The sequence below is a fragment of the Aulonocara stuartgranti genome (assembly GCF_965226115.1).
Source record: "Aulonocara stuartgranti genome assembly, chromosome: 3".
Classification (NCBI taxonomy): Eukaryota; Metazoa; Chordata; class Actinopteri; order Cichliformes; family Cichlidae; genus Aulonocara; species Aulonocara stuartgranti.
The window spans coordinates 77211668-77229458 of NC_138941.1; the positions used below are offsets into that span (position 1 = coordinate 77211668).

Sequence of the window (17791 nt, forward strand, 5' to 3'; positions counted from 1 at the left end):
CCAGCATCTCTTACAGGACCAGGATCACAGAGACCACAGAGATGAATGAAGATCCTCTGAGAACTAAAGACTTCAGTCTGAAACTGAAAGACCCCCAACTTAGTGACCATGGTGGCTACACCTGCACCGTCTACAAGGGTGGATACATCCTGCTACACAAAGTACTGTTACTAAATATCACAGGTGAGAAAAATATTCTGAATCCCAGATGTGTAAACCTGTGTGTGGGTCCAGCTGTTTGCAGCTGAGTGAGAATAAAAGCTGCACAGCTGTTTGTGCAGCCTCACACATCAACACACATCAGTTCAGCTCCAAGTCAGAGAAACACTGAAAACAGGAGCTGCTGGTTACACAGCAGAGGACATGATGGAGGATCCACCTCACTGATGTCAGTCTGTTTCATGTTCTGTTGTCAGTTCTGCAGGTAGAGATGGTGGAGGTGACCCGGGGGGAAAGTCTGTCCTTCTGCCCTTCAGATCAAAGACAACCTGCCTGTGGATGTAACTCTGCTGTGGAGACATGAAAATGTGACGGTCCACACGTATCAGAGAGGCCAGAGTCAGCCTGACATACAAGGGCGCACTGAGGTGAACAAAGACCCACTGAACACTAAAGACCTCAGTCTGACCCTGAAAGACCTCCACCTCACTGACAGTGGAGTCTACACCTGCACCATCTACAACAAGGATGGACACATGCTGCTACAGAAAGTAGTGACTCTCAGAGTCAGAGGTGAGTGTAACAGCTGTTTGTCCACAGTGACTGAAAACAGGAGTGAAGATCAGGGAACTCAGAGTAGAACTATCAAAATAAAACAGGAAATGACCCAACAACAGTGGCTGTAGATGATGGAGGATCACCATCACTGACATCTGTCTGTCTCGTGTTCTCCTCTCAGTTCCTGAGGTTCAGATGGTGGAGGAGACAGAGAGGGAGGAGTCTGACATGCTGCCACTTATAACCAAATCTGATATTTGTCAGGACGTCATAGTGGATTGGAGACTCACTGAAGCTGAACAGATGAAGGTGAATGAGAGTGGAAAAAATCAGCGAGATAAACAGGAGCAGGTTTACAGAGGTCGCACAGAGATGGGGAGAGATCTGTCCTGCTGCTTTGTCCAGAATAAGTTACTTAACAAAGGAGTGAGGAGCTGCAGAGTAGCCTGACAACATCATTATATTTAATCAAGACTTTGACAAAAACATTTTACCAAAATGGTAAAAAACTGTTAACATAACTGGCGGCAGCTCTGATCACTGATTGGTTCACACAGTCCTCATTTCATTGCATATCTTCATTTGTGGAAATGTCATGGAGCTACATGTTAGTTTCCTGGTTTTACCTTTAGGTGGCGCTGTTTGTATTTGTTCCTGTGAAAGCTGTAACAGTGACAGACTTGGTTAAATGAAGGTTTATTTGTCTTCATGAACACATGATCAGATTATAGAGCTCATATGGAGTCATGACACAAACATGGTTTTACCTGCTTTTAGTGACAGGCTTTGTAATTCAAGCTGAGGATACAATGGTGTGATGCAAAGATTTACAGCACATGAAGCAGAAACATTAAAACCTTCACCTTATCTGAACTAAATACAACAAACATCCTGCTACAGTTTAATAATGAACCAATCCAGCAACAATGAAGGAAGAAACCAAGATGCTCCTGACTCTGGTAAAGGAGAGGACATGAAACACAGACTGCTCTCTGCAAATGTCTAAGCTGCAGGTAAAAATCTGTTGGTCATTTTCAAACCCAGAGACTGTAAACACTGAGCAGAAACACAGAGTTCACCCCAGAACATCTACATGTGCAGCTAAGAAGTGACTTTAGGTTTAAACTTTAGTGTTTTATACAAATAAAATTAAATGTCTCATTCTCCCTCTGACTGACCCACTGCCCTCCTGTGGTCATGGCTGCAGACATGTCACAGTCTTCAGTCCTTCCCCCTGAAGCCCACCTCTCATAGCACACTAGGTTGTCATTGACCCAGAACCATAAACCCAGAGTGCAGGAGTACTGCAGTCCCAGCCACACGAAACGAGTCGAGGCGTTTTTGGCTCTTTCCTGGACCCATCGCTGCTGATGAGGGTTGCTGATTGAAACCAGGTCATGATGTGTCTGTCTGCAGTAATTCAAGGCTTCCTCCCAGGTTTGGTTTTCCCTGATCAGAATCAGTTTATCTGCCATAAAATCAGAGAAAACATGAAATCAGTTGAATCTGGACTTCAAGTCTCTGGATGTTTGGTCCAGTTTCACTGGAAGAACAAAAGAAAACATTTCAGTGATTCTTCAGACGAATCAGCAGCTCTACAGAGAAATCTCTGTTCCAACCATCAGCTAAACATCTTCACCTGTGACAGAAGTTCAACATACATGCAGAAATAAGTGGCTGCGGTTCCTTCTCCTTCATCGTAAGGAGGTAAGTGACGGACAAGGTAAGCGACTCGTGTTGTAACTGACGTCAGACACCGGAGATTTTGGCAGAAAATTTAATCGAATGGTAGTTTAGATTTGAACAAATTCCTTTAAGCTTCAGTATTACCAAATACACTTATGAATTGTCTTATAACTAACAACATTTGTCTAAATCATCTCCAACACCCTGGAGAACAACGGGGAGAGTTTAGAGACTCTCCAAGATTACATCGATCAGTGCTTCCAGGATCTCGTGATGAAGAAGGCCCAGTGTGCAGCTTCCCCGGCCAAACCTGAGACGCCGTCGTCGAAAAGACTTCGTCCGGCAGATTCCCCACAACATCGCCAGCCGGCAAAGATATTGTTGACATGCTTGAGTCAATCGACCAACGATGTCCAGTTTCAATGCAAGGCTGTCCTTGGTGGAGATTCTTCACCGGGAATTTAGATGCTTGCGAGAATCCCTCAGTTCAGCCAGCAGCAGGTGGAAACGCTTGCTGCTGAAAATGCCACGCTAAGGGAGTCGGTGAAATGTCTCACAGAAAATGTTACCCAGCTCAATAGAGAAAAGAAAAGAAACCGTTATTGATCTACAAGCTCGGAGCATACGTGATAATCTGGTATTTTCTGGTATTCCAGAAGCCGCTGGAGAGGACGCGGAGACCACAGTGAAAAGCTTCATCAAAACCCACCTGAAGCTAGTCAATCATGGCTATGAGCCTAAAAACAATTAGGTCATCCTTTACAAGAACAGATGCTACTTCGGGTGGAAAAGGACAAAAGGAAATTATAATTGGACATGGAAGAAAACAAGATCAACGGACTTTAAAATATGTCGATAAATGAATGTGCGATTGCTAAGGATCCCTTTCTCTTTTTGAGGTTAATAGTTTTAGAATAATTATGCATAATGCTCGACGACTCAGATAATAAATCATATGATATTGAAGTAGGTATTGACCCTGAAAGGAATGTGCTTAATACAATTAATGTCACATGTGAATATTATACAGAGGAGCAATTCAGGGATACAGTTGAAATAGTTAATACATTTTCATTAATTCATATTAATTGCAGAAGTCTTTATAGAAGTTTTGCTTCGATTAAAGATTTTCTGTATAGTTTGAGAGGCAGGTTTCAAATAATTGCTCCGTCTGAAACATGGTTAGATGAGAAGAGGGGGTTTCTGTATGGAAGGGTACGATTTATACTTTGTAAACAGAACTAAGAAGAAGGCAGGAGGGACGGCACTTTTTGTTAATTGTGATTTGAAATGTAAAAAAGTTGAATATATGTCTGCGGCTATAGACGATGTAATGGAGTCTGTGATAGTGGAGTTGGACATAGAAAGAAGAAGTAATTGTAACGTGTATATATAGGAAACCGGGGTCACAGATTGAGTTATTTACAGAGGCAGTAGAAGACTTATTGAGTAAGGCTAAGGGAAAAGAGACTGTATGTTTGTGTGGTGATTACAATATTGATCTTTGTAAAGAGGCAAATGATAAGGCTGCGTCAGATTTTTTTGAATTATTACTTGGAAAAGGATTTTATCCTTTAATTATAAAGCCGAGTAGAATAACAGATAAATCAGAAACACTAATTGATCATATTTTCATTAATAGTTTGGAGAGTAATATTATGAGTGGCCTCATCATAAATGATATAAGCGATCATCTACCATCTTTTTTACTTTTGATTTAAATGTGAAAAGAAAGGAAGAGGTTGGTTTTGTGAGTCATAGAAGGTTAAGAAATAACGAGGCAATTAACAAGTTTAGACAAGATCTCATGGAAGTGGACTGGAAGGAGGTTTATGTTAATGAGGTCGACGTTGCATACGGAGCATTTTTAAATACATATTTGGCCTTGTTTGATAAACATTGTCCATTGGTATCATTTAAGTATAAGAAAAAGAATAAGAATATGAAACCTTGGATAACTAAGGGTCTTGCAAATGCGTGTAAAAAGAAAAATAATTTATATAGAGATTATATAACACAGAGAACTAAGAATGCGGAAATGAAATATAAAGTCTATAAAAATAAGTTGGTATTAATATTGAGGAAAGCCAAGAAAGACTACTATAATAAACTTTTTCAGGAAAACAAGAATAATTTAAGGGCATTTGGAATATTTTTAAGGAGGTATTGGGTAACAAGAACACACCCTTAGATCGCCCTAATTATTTCATTAAGAATAATCAAGTTGTCGATGACAAGACTGAAGTAGTAAACGAATTCAATTCCTTTTTGCAAATGTTGGACCCACTTTAGCAAATTTAATTAGGAAAAATGACGAAGCCTGGAAAGGAGAAAGTAGAGTGGTTAATTCTATATTCTTAGCTGATACTACCATAAAAGAAATAGCAGCAATTGTAGAAAACTTTAAAAATAAAAAATCTACTGACTGTGATGGTACAGACATGGTTGTAATTAAAAAGACTTTAGATTGTATAAGTATTCCTCTTTGCTATATTTTTAATCTTTCGTTGCAATCAGGAGTATTTCCTGATCGAATGAAAGTGGCAAAAGTGATACCCTTATATAAATCAGGAGATAAGCATAGTTTTAACAACTATAGGCCAGTGTCTCTTTTGTCACAGTTTTCAAAAGTGCTCGAAAAACTTTTTGCGCAAAGACTTGATAGTTTTATTGAAAAATATCAACTAATAAATGAAAATCAATTTGGATTTCGTAAAAACAGATCAACGGCATTAGCATTGTTGACTTTCATTGACGATATTTCATCTGCAACCAATAATAATAAATATACAGTGGGGGTATTTGTTGATTTAAAAATAGCTTTTGATAGTTACAACATTCTATTTTGATTTCTAAAGTGTATAATTATGGTGTGAGAGGTTAAAGGGCAAAATATTATTTTTAGCCTTAAACATAATTAATAGTGTCTGTAATTTCACTAAATCTCCTAATTTTAATAATTTCAATTTTATAAATAATTTATTTGTATGTTCTCTATATTTAACATTCTGAATCATTCGTATCACTTTCTTCTGTAATAAGTTTAGAGGTTTTATAGTATTCTCATATGTATTCCCCCAGACTTCAATACAGTAACTAAAATATGAGAAAAACAATGAAAAATATAAAATGTGCATTGTTTTTTAGTCTAATAAATTTTCATCTACTATTACACTCAAAAAACGAAATTCAGTAACTCTATCAATCAATTCTCCATCAATGGACATAATGACTTCATCTTCCTTTACACGATTGCCAAATATCATGAATTTCGTTTTTGTCAGATTCAAAGATAATTTATTTACATCAAACCATTTTTTTAATCTTAACATCTCAGAAGTCATAATTTCAACCAAATCTTTCAAATTCTCTCCAGAGCAATACAAATTTGTGTCATCTGTAAATAAAATAGAATTTAACCTTTTTGATATGTCACAGATATCATTAATATATAAATTTAAAAGTTTAGATCCCAAAATAGAACCTTGAGGAACGCCACATACAATCTTCAATCTTTCAGAGGTATTGCCGAGATAATGATCAGGGGAAGTGGCCACACATGGGAGCACAGCTGAAACACATGAACCTAACGACAGGACAGGAGAAGTGAAACTGAATACACTGACATTGAATACAGACTTACAAAGTAAAACAGGAAACATGGAGATTAGACATGACATGAACTAAACATAACCATGCAGACATGACTCATGACAGGTAGACGCACGAACCAGGGAGACGGAGTACAGGAGAAGATGACAGAAGCGACAGCATGAACTTGACAACACAAGACACACACACATAAACACATGAAGGGCAAGGGAGGCTTAATACAAGGGTAATATAATTACAAATGAGCTGGAATAACTTAATGAACCTAAACAAACAATAAACATCAAAATAGACTAAACACAAAACACTGGGTCGCACGACCCAGGACCATGACAGTATTTTTATTGTGTTCAGGGGGAGAAGATAGCAAAAGGAAATTTTATTTTAAGCATCAGTTAGCTAGGACAACAAAGATTAATGAGTCCAGCGGTTAGGGGTATACGACTGTGGAACTCACTTCATTATAATTTAAAGAATTGTATAAGTTTACATTGTTTTAAAAAGTGTTACATGCTTAAAACAATAACGCAATATGAAGAATGTGAATGAAATTGGAGTTCATTGAAAAAGGATCCATTATAATTTTTGTTTTATTTATTTTAATTTTATTTTTCTCCTTGTTACTATGTGGAGTGGTATATTCTGATTGTAAATTTGTTGTTTAGTTTGGGTTAGGACCGGAGATAAATGTTAATGTTAGTTTGTTCCCTGATTTTTGGTGCCCACTTGTAATATAAATTGGATTGTAGATAGGGGGCGGGGTTTAATAAGAATATTTTCTTCTTCCTGCTCCTTTTCACACATGGTTGTAGTGCTTTATTGATAGAAAGTGTGGTTGGTTTGTTTGAATTGTTGTACCAAGTGTGAAATAAATAAATAAATGAAAATGAAATGAAATGAAAGCTGCCGAAGGACACGGTGAAGAACATCGTCTTCGATTGGGTACATCGCCATTCGGGCTACGGCTGGGAGACCACGTCCTATTGTGGCCAAATTCGGCCACTTCAAACAAAAGCAACATGTGAAAAGCCGCGGCAGGGAATTAAAAGGAACAGACTTCAGCGTGAACGACCAGTTCCCCAAAGAGATCCTGGAACGACGCAGGGTCCTCTTCCCAATCCGATGCGGCTTCATCCAGAAGGGCTCCCGCGCTGTCATCGCTGTGGACCGGCTGTATGTGGACGGACAGCTGCACCGCGACCCCAACATCACTCCGTGGCTGTATTAACTTCACAACAGATAAGAATCCACTACACCCTTTCCCTATCCACTCACACTAACTTGCATTAACTTAAAATTAACATCTGTATAACTTACCGGTATCAAATCGCATCTTAAGTGTGATATGATAGCAGAATTAACACCGTCACTCCCCATCAGTGGTTTGATTGGAATGTTTCATTTTTTTGTTTGTTTGTTTTTTTCCTTCTTGTTTTTTTTTCTCTCTTTCCTCCCTCTTGTTTTTATGCTGCTCACCCCTGTCTTTGGTTTCTTTCTTTATTTCTTTCACTGCTTCGATCACCTGCTTCGACACTCATCCACAAACAACATCCTTTATTTCGACACATACGCACCATGCGCTCAACGGCAGCACATTTACTTCAGTCAGACAGCGCACCCAGGCGTATAGGATACACACACTTAAGCCAAGCCTACTCATATTAGTAAATATGCACACACATAGTCAGACTCAGGGAGCATCTCGCCACACATTTTCTCTCTCTCCTTCTCCTTATTTATGAACAAGTGATGTATTCTCTCCACCTGTCTAAGCGACGCACACAGCATACACCCCTAGTTACACACAAACATCTATGGGTGCACTGAGGTTCATTACATGGAATATAAATGGAGCTGGCTCCAGAGAAAAGAGGTTAAAAATATTTAATCAACTCAAAAAACTACAGGCAGATGTTGTCCTTTTACAAGAGACCCACAGACCTCTTAGAGGTTCGAATGAACTTAAAACACCTGAGTTTCCTAATGTGTTCTCAGCTTGTTAGAATTCTAGACAAAGGGGAGTAGCAATTCTAATACATAAAAAAATTAATTTCACAGTACCTGATACAGTTATAGATCCAGAGGGCAGATTCTTAATCATTAAACTATCTATACTTGATAAAAAGCTATGTATTGCAAGTGTATATGGTCCAAATGTTGATGATCCCTCATTCTTTCACGGTTTTTTCAGTGCACTCTCTGAACACTTAGATGGCACACTTGTTCTTGGAGGCGACCTCAACCTTGGACTAAATGAAGACATGGATAGGCTCAATACAGCGGGAACTCAGCGTAATTGGCAGTCCACAAATATAATCAAACAGTATATGAGTAACTTTGGTCTTTGCGATGCATGGCGCTCCCTTCACCCCACCAGTAAGGAATATACTTTTTTCTCACATGTCCATCACTCCTACTCTCGTCTGGATTATTTTTTGGTCAGCAGCTCACTGCTGAGTAACATTTCAGACACTGAGATTCATCCTATAGCTGTCAGCGATCATGGTCCTGTATCTTTAACACTAATGCACAAGAATAATACTACGCCAAGTAAAAACTGGAGATTTAATACATCACTACTTAAACATGAAAAAAAAAAAAAAAAAAAGATGAAGACTTCTATAAAACGTTGTATTCACCACAAATAAACCCGTCTAAAAAGGAAATTGATCAGTTTTTGGACAACATAACTCTTCCAAAATTATTAGACACTCAAGCAATGGCACTGGATTCACCACTGACACCAGGTGAACTCCAGGAAGCTCTGATAAGTATGCCCAATAAATGGTAAATGGCCTTTATTTATATAGCGCTTTACTAGTCCCTAAGGACCCCGAAGCGCTTTACATATCAAGTCATCCACCCATTCACACACTGGTGATGGCAAGCTACATTGTAGCCATAGCCACCCTGGGGCGCACTGACAGAGGCGAGGCTGGCGCCACCGGGCCCTCTGACCACCGCCAGTAGGCAACGGGTGAAGTGTCTTGCCCAAGGACACAACGACCAAGACTGTCCAAGCCGGGGCTTGAACCGGCAACCTTCTGATTACAAGGCGAACTCCCAACTCTTGAGCCACGATCGCCTCAATAATAAGGCTCCAGGTCCAGACAGCTTTCCTGCAGAATTCTACAAAGAATTCTGGTCGATTCTAGCACCAGTTTTCTACAGAACGTTGTTGGAAATCAAAGAAAAGGGCAGACTTCCATCAAATATGAATTCTGCAAACATTAATCTCCTGCTAAAACCAGGCAAAGACCCTGTATATCCCTCAAGCTATCGTCCAATATCCCTTATAAATGTAGACCTTAAAATAATCTGCAAAGCTCTCTCAAAGAGACTGGAGAAAATAACCCCCCTCTTAATTCATCCTGACCAAACTGGTTTTATAAAAGGTAGGCACTCATCAACAAATACACGTAGATTACTTAATTTGATAGACTACTCATACAGTAAAAACCTAGAAACTACAATATTCTCTTTAGACGCAGAAAAAGCATTTGACAGAGTTAACTGGAAATTTCTATTTGCAACTTTACACAAATTTGGTTTTGGATCCTCTTTCATAAACTGGTTAAAAATATTATATAATTCCCCAACAGCTTGTGTCAGAACAAATGACCAGACATCCTCCAGCTTCTGTCTCTTGAGGGGCACCAGGCAGGGATGCCCACTCTCCCCTTCACTGTTTGCAATTTTTATTGAACCACTAGCAGCAGCAATTAGACAGAATTCAGTAATTAAGGGCATAAAATGCAAGAACGTGGAACATAAAATCAGCCTTTATGCGGATGATGTGTTACTCTTTCTCCAAAACTCACAAACCAATATCTCTGGGGTGATTGAATTGATTACCTCTTTTGCAAGAATATAAGATTACTCAATTAACTGGTCAAAATCTACAGTCCTACCGATTAATTGCTCCTTCCATAATTCCTCTTCTACACCACTGCAATCAGGAAATATAAAATATTTAGGTATTAATGTTTCTCCCAAGCTTGCAGATCTAACTAAATTAAACCATATCCCACTTTTGAAGAAAGTAGAAGGTGATCTGGCTAGATGGAAATGTCTACCCATATCACTTATGGGAAGGGTTGCCGCTATAAAAATGATGGTATTACCCAAAATAAATTATTTATTCTCAATGATCCCAACTAAACCGCCACAAGATTGGTTCAGATCTCTAGATTCATGTATGTCCAAATTGCTTTGGAAAAATAAACCCCCACGTATAAGCTTATAAACACTACAAAAGACCAAGGATAAAGGAGGATGAGAACTACCTAACTTTCAGCACTACTTCTTAGCCAACAGGCTTCAGTTTATCTCAGGATGGCTAAAACACACCCTCTTAGATGAACCTTGGCTAGATGTAGAACAAGCACTCTGCAATAATCTAGAGATCTCAGACCTACCATTTATCAGCTCAAACATCCAACGACATGAATGCTTTAAAAGCATCAACATCAGCTCTTCTCTGACAGCATGGTGGGAGTTTCTAAAATTGGCGGAGTCTTCATTAATCCCATGCAAACGTACACCTATCTGGAACAACCCTGACATATTACAAAACAATAATATGATAAACTTTTCAGATTGGAGTTGCAAAGGAATCAAATATTTAGAACATATATCAGGAACAGAATTTATTTCATTTGACGGACTAGTTACACAATATGGGATCAACAAGAAAAGATTTTTAGAATATCAACAAATTAAATCCATAGTAAAAAAGAAATTTAAACCGGGTCAAGTTGAACTACAAACACCACCAAGTGTGGTTCAATTTCTTACTCTTAAAACCCCCAAATTACTATCCAAAATATACAGAATGCTTTCTAAAACAGATGAATCAATATCACTTCCTATTGCAAAATGGGAAGCGGATTTATCAGTTAACTTAGACCTAAACTTCTGGTCTCAGATTTGCTTAAAAACCTTTCATCTAATTAGAAATCCCAGTCTTCAATTAATTCAATACAAAATATTACACAGAGTGCACTATACAGGTCATCGGATGTTCAAGATGGGCTTTACATCCTCCAACAACTGCTCACACTGCCAAACCAATTCACCGGACAATTACATCCACGCTCTTTGGTTCTGTCCACCAGTTCAGAAGTTTTGGCGCGAGATATGTGAAGACTTATCAAAGTGTCTGAAATGTAACATTCCAACTTCCCCCTTAGTGTGTTTGTTGGGCAGCTTAGATAATGTCACTACAGAAAAGAATATAGCCCATATGGTTTTCACTGCCCTATGCATAGCCAACAAAACAGTCCTCATGAACTGGAAAAATAAAAATAATCTTAATTCTAACCAATATAGAAATTATCTATTAGATTACATTAGTCTTGATACAGCCTCTGCCACCACATCAGGTCAATTGCTCTGGGCTCCTTTGATCAGCTCCATCACCTAGTGGGGGTGGGGGGTCATAGTTTGGTCCCACCTTCGCTGTTGTGATTGGTGTGGGGGTAGGGACAGGCTTAGGGCATCAGGGGGTTCCCTAGGAGCATCTTCCTTGGGGGGCTCAACCCGGGGTAGCGGTCATGGCCTATTAAGGGCTCTGTTGACTCTTAGGTGACGGTTTCCTTGTGGCTGCGTGCAGCGGGGCTAGGGGAGGGTCTGTGCTGATGGACGTGGGTTACTGACCTGGTAGTCTGGCTGCCCCTGGGTGGGTCCGGGACAGGCGTGAGGATCTGGGGGCGCTCCGTCTCTGGGCTGGGGCCCTGGCTGGGCCTCGGGGGCTTGGGTCCTGGTTGGTATGTTGCCGGGGTTGTGGGCGGGTGGGTGTATGGGGGCTCGACCCCCATACAGCTGGCCCCAGGGAGGGGTCACTTGCCCCTCCCTTCCTTCCCTCCCCATCTCCAGCTGCCTCCCTCTTCCCGCTCCACCACAACCACCCGCACATGCAGGGCCTTGGGGTAAAGGTATGTCACCAGGGTGCAGAGGAGGCTAACCCCCCCCCCCCCCCCCCCTGTCCCCTTCTGGCTGCCTCTGCCTCAATTTTATCCCACAACTTAGACATTCACATTACTCACACCCTCATTACACATACATATAGGATCTTGGGGGTGGGCATGCTACACGGAGTCCAAGTTACCATCGGGGTGTACACCTCACCCCTGGCGTCGTTGCCCACCTCTCAATTTTAAATACACTTAGACATTGAGGGCTAGCAGGAGGGACCATGCGCTTACCTGCTGCTCTCTGGCAGGTAGCTCCATGCCCTCCTGGGTTTTAAATGCACCTTAGAACACACATGCATCAACACTACAATGAGCGGGTGGAGGGAGGTTTGGAGTCTTCTCTCACCCCCGTTCTCTGTTGCCTGCTGGAGCGGGGGGTCTGGGAGGAGGAGTTGGCCGTCCGACTGGGGTCTGGAGTGTGGGGCCTCCCTGCTGCTGCAGAGTCAGGGCGGTCTGCTTCTCCCCACTGCAGGGAAAAGGGTAACACCACCTGGGTCTGGGTGCAGTTTCCCCCACCAGGGGCAAGGGTACCTAGACCTGGTTCGTAGAGTACGCTTGGTGAGTGTGATTGTGTGTACAGCATCTCTTTATGTCTGTCTCCACGTCGGTTGAGTGTGGAGTAAGTGCATATGAGAGCATGAGGGTGGGAATGGATGTTTGTGTCTGTGTGTGCCTGTATGTCTGTGTCTATATGTCAGGTTGGGTATCAGACGCCACCTCTCTGGGGACATCTCAGGTCCTCCAAGGTTTGGAGGCCTATCTCCACCCACCACCACTTCCCCTGCCGGTGGCGGACTCCCTCAGACATCGGTGCGTTGGTGGTTCTTTGTGTCCGGGGATGGGCGTCCAGGTACACACCGGCTCACTCCTTGGCAGCCGCTTATCGGGGCCTGGAGCCTGGGGCTCGCTCGGGCCACTTCGGGGGTTTGGGTGCCCTCGGCCTCTCGGCCTGGGGCTCGGTCACTCAGGCACAGCTGGCTGCCGGTGGAGCTCACGGGCGCGTCACTGCAACCCCCCCCTGGCTTCTGCTCCGCGGCTGCTGGGTGAACCCTCATCTGGGACTCTCCTCAGCTCTTTCCGGGACAGTGGCGCGGCTGCCCCTCTGTTGGTCTTCCTTGGTCTCTTGTGTTCTGGGGGCCTCTGGATGCCTGGAGTTTTGATCTCCTCCATACCTGCTTCATGCCCTGGAGGACGGGGCTGTGGCCCCCCCACACCCTCTAGCAGATCATTACATGAAGGAACCTTTTTAAAAAAACAAGCGCGTCCATGCTCACAGGTGTACACACGGGTGATCACACACACAAACTACACCCTTTTTGGCTGCTGCCTCAAAGCACACTGTGTTCTGTTGATCTTATGTGCTGCACAATAATGTTTAATATTTAGTATTTACTGTCATATTCACATATATCATTGTGATGTTGTTTACTGTATTGCTCTCATCTCAGCATTGTGCCATCACGCACCAGGGTGAGTTATAACAATGACAAACCCTGGTTTACTCCTAAACTCAAAAAGCTGTGGCTGGAAAAGAGTAAGGCGTTCAGAAGCGGAGACAGGGACTGCTACAGAGAGGCCAAGTACAGGTTCACTAAGGAAGTGGACATTGCCAAACATCAGCACTCTGAGAAGATGCAGCAGCAGATCTCAGAGAATGACTCGGCCTCTGTGTGGAAAGGTTTTAGGAATATTACAAATTACAAGCCTAAAACCCCCCACTCCACTGATGACTTGCTCTTAGCCAACACCCTTAACGACTTCTACTGTCGTTTTGACGAGCCATCAGGCAGCCTTCACACCTCCAACGGCCCCAACAATAGAGGCACTTTGGACACTCATCCCCCCACCTCTCCCCCCTCCATAGAGCCATCACCACCTTCAAACTGTTCACCTGCAACACCCGCCCCCTCACCCCACACAAAAGAGGATTTCACACCACCTCCTCCGACCACAACTCTTCATATTCATGAAGCAGATGTGAGGAAGCAGTTTAGGAGTCTGAATGCTCGGAAAGCTCCCGGCCCAGACGGTGTGTCTCCTGCCACCCTCAGACACTGTGCAAACGAGCTGGCCCCAGTGTTTTCTGGCATCTTCAACTCCTCACTGCAGGCATGTCATGTGCCTGCCTGCTTCAAGTCCTCCACCATAATCCCTGTCCCCAAGAAACCAAGGATCACTGGACTAAATGACCACAGACCCGTGGCTCTGACATCTGTGGTCATGAAGTCATTTGAGCGCCTGGTTCTCTCCCATCTCAAGACCCTCACGGCCCCCCTCCTGGACCCCCTGCAGTTTGCATATAGAGCCAACAGGTCTGTAGACGACGCCATCAACATGGCCCTACACTTCATCCTTCAGCATCTGGACTCCCCAGGAACCTACGCCAGGATCCTGTTTGTGGACTTCAGCTCTGCCTTCAACACCATCCTTCCAGACCATCTCCGAGGCAAGCTTTCCCAGATGAATGCTCCTGATCCCATCTGCCGGTGGATCACTGACTTCCTGACGGACAGGAAGCAGCACGTGAGGCTGGGGAAGAATGTCTCGGACTCCCGGACCATCAGCACCGGCTCCCCTCAGGGCTGTGTTCTTTCTCCTCTACTCTTCTCCCTGTACACCAACTGCTGCACCTCCACCCACCAGTCTGTCAAGCTAATCAAGTTCGCAGATGACACCACCGTCATTGGGCTCATCTCTGACGGGGATGAGTCTGCCTACAGGAGGGAGGTTGAACGTCTGGTGTCTTGGTGCAGCCACAACAACCTGGTGCTGAATGCCCAGAAGACAGTGGAGATTATTGTGGACTTCAGGAAGCACACAGCCCCACTCCCCCCCATCATCCTGACTGACACCCCCATCACCTCTGTGGACTCATTCCGCTTCCTGGGTACCACCATCACCCAGGACCTGAAGTGGGAGCCCACCATCACCTCCGTCATCAAGAAAGCCCAGCAGAGGATGCACTTCCTGAGGCAGCTGAAGAAATTCAACCTGCCAACACGGACGATGATGCAATTCTACACTGCAATCATCGAGTCCATCCTCACCTCCTCCATCACCGTGTGGTACGCTGGAGCCACTATCAGGGACAAACAGAGACTGCAGCGTGTTGTGCGCTCTGCTGAGAAGGTGATTGGCTGCAGACTCCCATCTCTGCAGGACCTGTACACCTCCAGGACACTGCGGCGTGCAGCCCGGATCTCAGCTGACCCTTCTCACCCTGGACACAGTCTGTTTGACCTGCTCCCCTCAGGCAGGAGGCTCCGGTCCATTCGCACCAGAACCTCTCGCCACAAGAACAGTTTCTTCCCCTCTGCTGTTGGACACATGAACAATAACCATATGACTGTTCCCACCACTAACACATGACCCTACGCTGTGTCACTGCATCATTTCATGTCTGGCACTGATCACCACCTGCACTCATGTATATATCTTTCTACGTAGCACTCATAATTCTTATTCTCATGTATATATCTCATGTATATCTCATGCACATATCTTTCTTTCTACATAGCACTTTAATTCTTATTGTCTGCACTGAAGCACCGCAGCAATTTCCTAATGTTGTAAACCTCAACATCTGGCAATAAACCCATTCTGATTCTGATTCTGATTCTGATTCTGATTTTCTTCAGCTTGTTTTCTTTTTTCTTTCTCAACAGGTGATCCAGGTGATTGATATATGCATTTTTGTTGTCTGCTTATTTAGTTGTTTTTTGTTTTTTTGCCCTTTATCCCCGTCCCTCTTCTCAGCTGTTTTTCCCCCTCTTCCTTTCTCCCTTTTCTTTTCCTCATTCAAGTCTGTCCCATATCTAGCAAGTGAAAATAAAAAATAAATAAAATAAACAATAAAAGGTGAATCAAATAGACCATTACGGCAAGGCTGGGATGGTCAATTTGGTAAAGTGAATCCGTTGGGCATCTTTCTTTGCCTTTAGACAATAATTCTGATGCAAAAGAGCCAAACGGGACAGGCAAAAAAAAAAAAAAAGTGGCTGAAGAAACATACTGACCTAAATCCTCTCAGTGATTCCAGCAGTTCATCTATTGGACAAACAGCTGAGATAAATCTGTGTAAACTCACCATCATAGCAGAAGAAAGGCTTTCTTTGGTCACATCCAGCAGAGCTCCATCTTCCTGATCTCTCTAACAGAGTCGTAGCACATGTCCTGTTGTTTAGTCCATCATTAAATGAGTCCCAGTATCTGAAAGAGAAGTTACTCCCATCTGACCACCTCCAGCTGTCTCTGAACAGGCCGATACACGAGGCTGTAGAGTTCTTCAGCTTCTTAAACTCTTCACTGTATATCTGATCGAGTCCACTGGCCAGGTCGGTGTGATGCTGTCTGTAGTAGCTCTGAGCCTGAGTCCAGGTCACAGACGTCTCAGTCAAATGAAAGGTTTTGTTGTTTTTCATCGTTTCTGTCGAGTCAACAGAAAAACACAAAAACATCTTTATCAGCTAATCCGTCTCATTCTTAAAACTGCCTCTTTCAAGAACATGTGATATAACACAGATTATAAACTACATTATAACATTATTAAGTATTGTATTATCATATTACTGTCCACATATTCTCACCGTTATAGCAGATGAACTGAAATGTGTGAGTACATGGGAAATCTATCCACGCCATGCTTGTCATTACACAGTTCTCAGGGTATGCTCCATCATCTGGCTCTGTACCTCCCCAACAGGTCTTATTTTCAGTGTATCTCACCCCCGGCAGAGACCAGTGCCACCTCCTGTTGTCTCTTCCTGGCTCGCTGTACAGTCCAATCCAGGCTTCTGTTTGATTCTGTGCAGAGTCTTGAAGTCTTCTCATGTCTGTCAGGTCAAACACTTTGGCCAGGTCTGTGTAGTTCTCTCTGCAGTATGCCCGTGCTTCATCCCAGCTCATCTCTTCTTTAATAAAGTGGTACTCATACAGCTGACATGTGATGAAGACACACTGACCTGAAACAGAAGAAATACTGTTGAATATCTGCTGATACAAGCAGGAAACTCGTGTTCCCATCAAACTGTCCAGTTTACAGGTCAATCCTTGATTTTCTCAGTAAGGGTTCATTTGTTTAATGAGTCCTGATCAAACTAAAGGATTTCAGGTGGAAACAATCAGGAGCCCTGGTAAAATGATCACTCACCCATCAGCAGAAGCAGAAACAGACTCCACTGCATCGTCGCTCTGTCACATGAAAATGACTTTTCTGTCATTTGGAGGAAACAATGAATCCAGCAGCTCTTCAGTGTTTGATGGACACGCAGCACTTTATATTAAACACAGATATCTAGTTTGTCACACACTGCTGTAAGAAATATATGATTGTTCTTAATAAATGATCATCTGTTTAAAATTGTCCAAGAAGACAAAAGCAACAGTTCAAATGTGGTCCACACAGCACCTCTGTACACAGACATGAAATGAGCCTGCAGGTTTGAAACTTACATCTGGTTCTTCTCTGGTGTTCATGCAGACAGCTGTGCAGTAAATAACCATCTGTACTAACACACACATGCTCTTTGTACTCAGTATTTGAATATGAAAATATAGAGTTTTTCCCACTGACTCAAAGACACACTGTTAATATCAGTTACATAGGGACTCATTTACATTAAGCTCTGGAAAGAAGAAACACTGGACTGTCCAACAAGCAGAAAGAGGAAGTTTCTAATATCCAAATATGACAGCAGAGGTGCACCTGAACAGGTCACCACTCTGTGACAGAAACATGAATATGAGTCTGTTGATTTTTGAGAATATAAACATAACGCTGCCTGTACTGATCAATATCGCTG

General features: G+C 42.7%; 1 protein-coding gene across 1 annotated transcript; it reads right to left on the minus strand.

Annotated features, from left to right (window-relative positions):
- Positions 1-1509: 1509 nt before the first annotated feature.
- Positions 1510-17474, minus strand: LOC309703590 (putative C-type lectin domain family 20 member A). The gene is made up of 5 exons (XM_082528506.1): positions 17442-17474; positions 17140-17301; positions 16577-16951; positions 16078-16416; positions 1510-2185 (listed from the first exon to the last, which is right to left on the minus strand). Exons 2-5 carry the CDS (start codon positions 17207-17209, stop codon positions 1845-1847), a joined length of 1125 nt encoding a protein of 374 aa, XP_082384632.1. The 5' UTR covers positions 17210-17301; positions 17442-17474; the 3' UTR covers positions 1510-1844.
- Between the last annotated feature and the right edge of the window lie 317 nt (positions 17475-17791).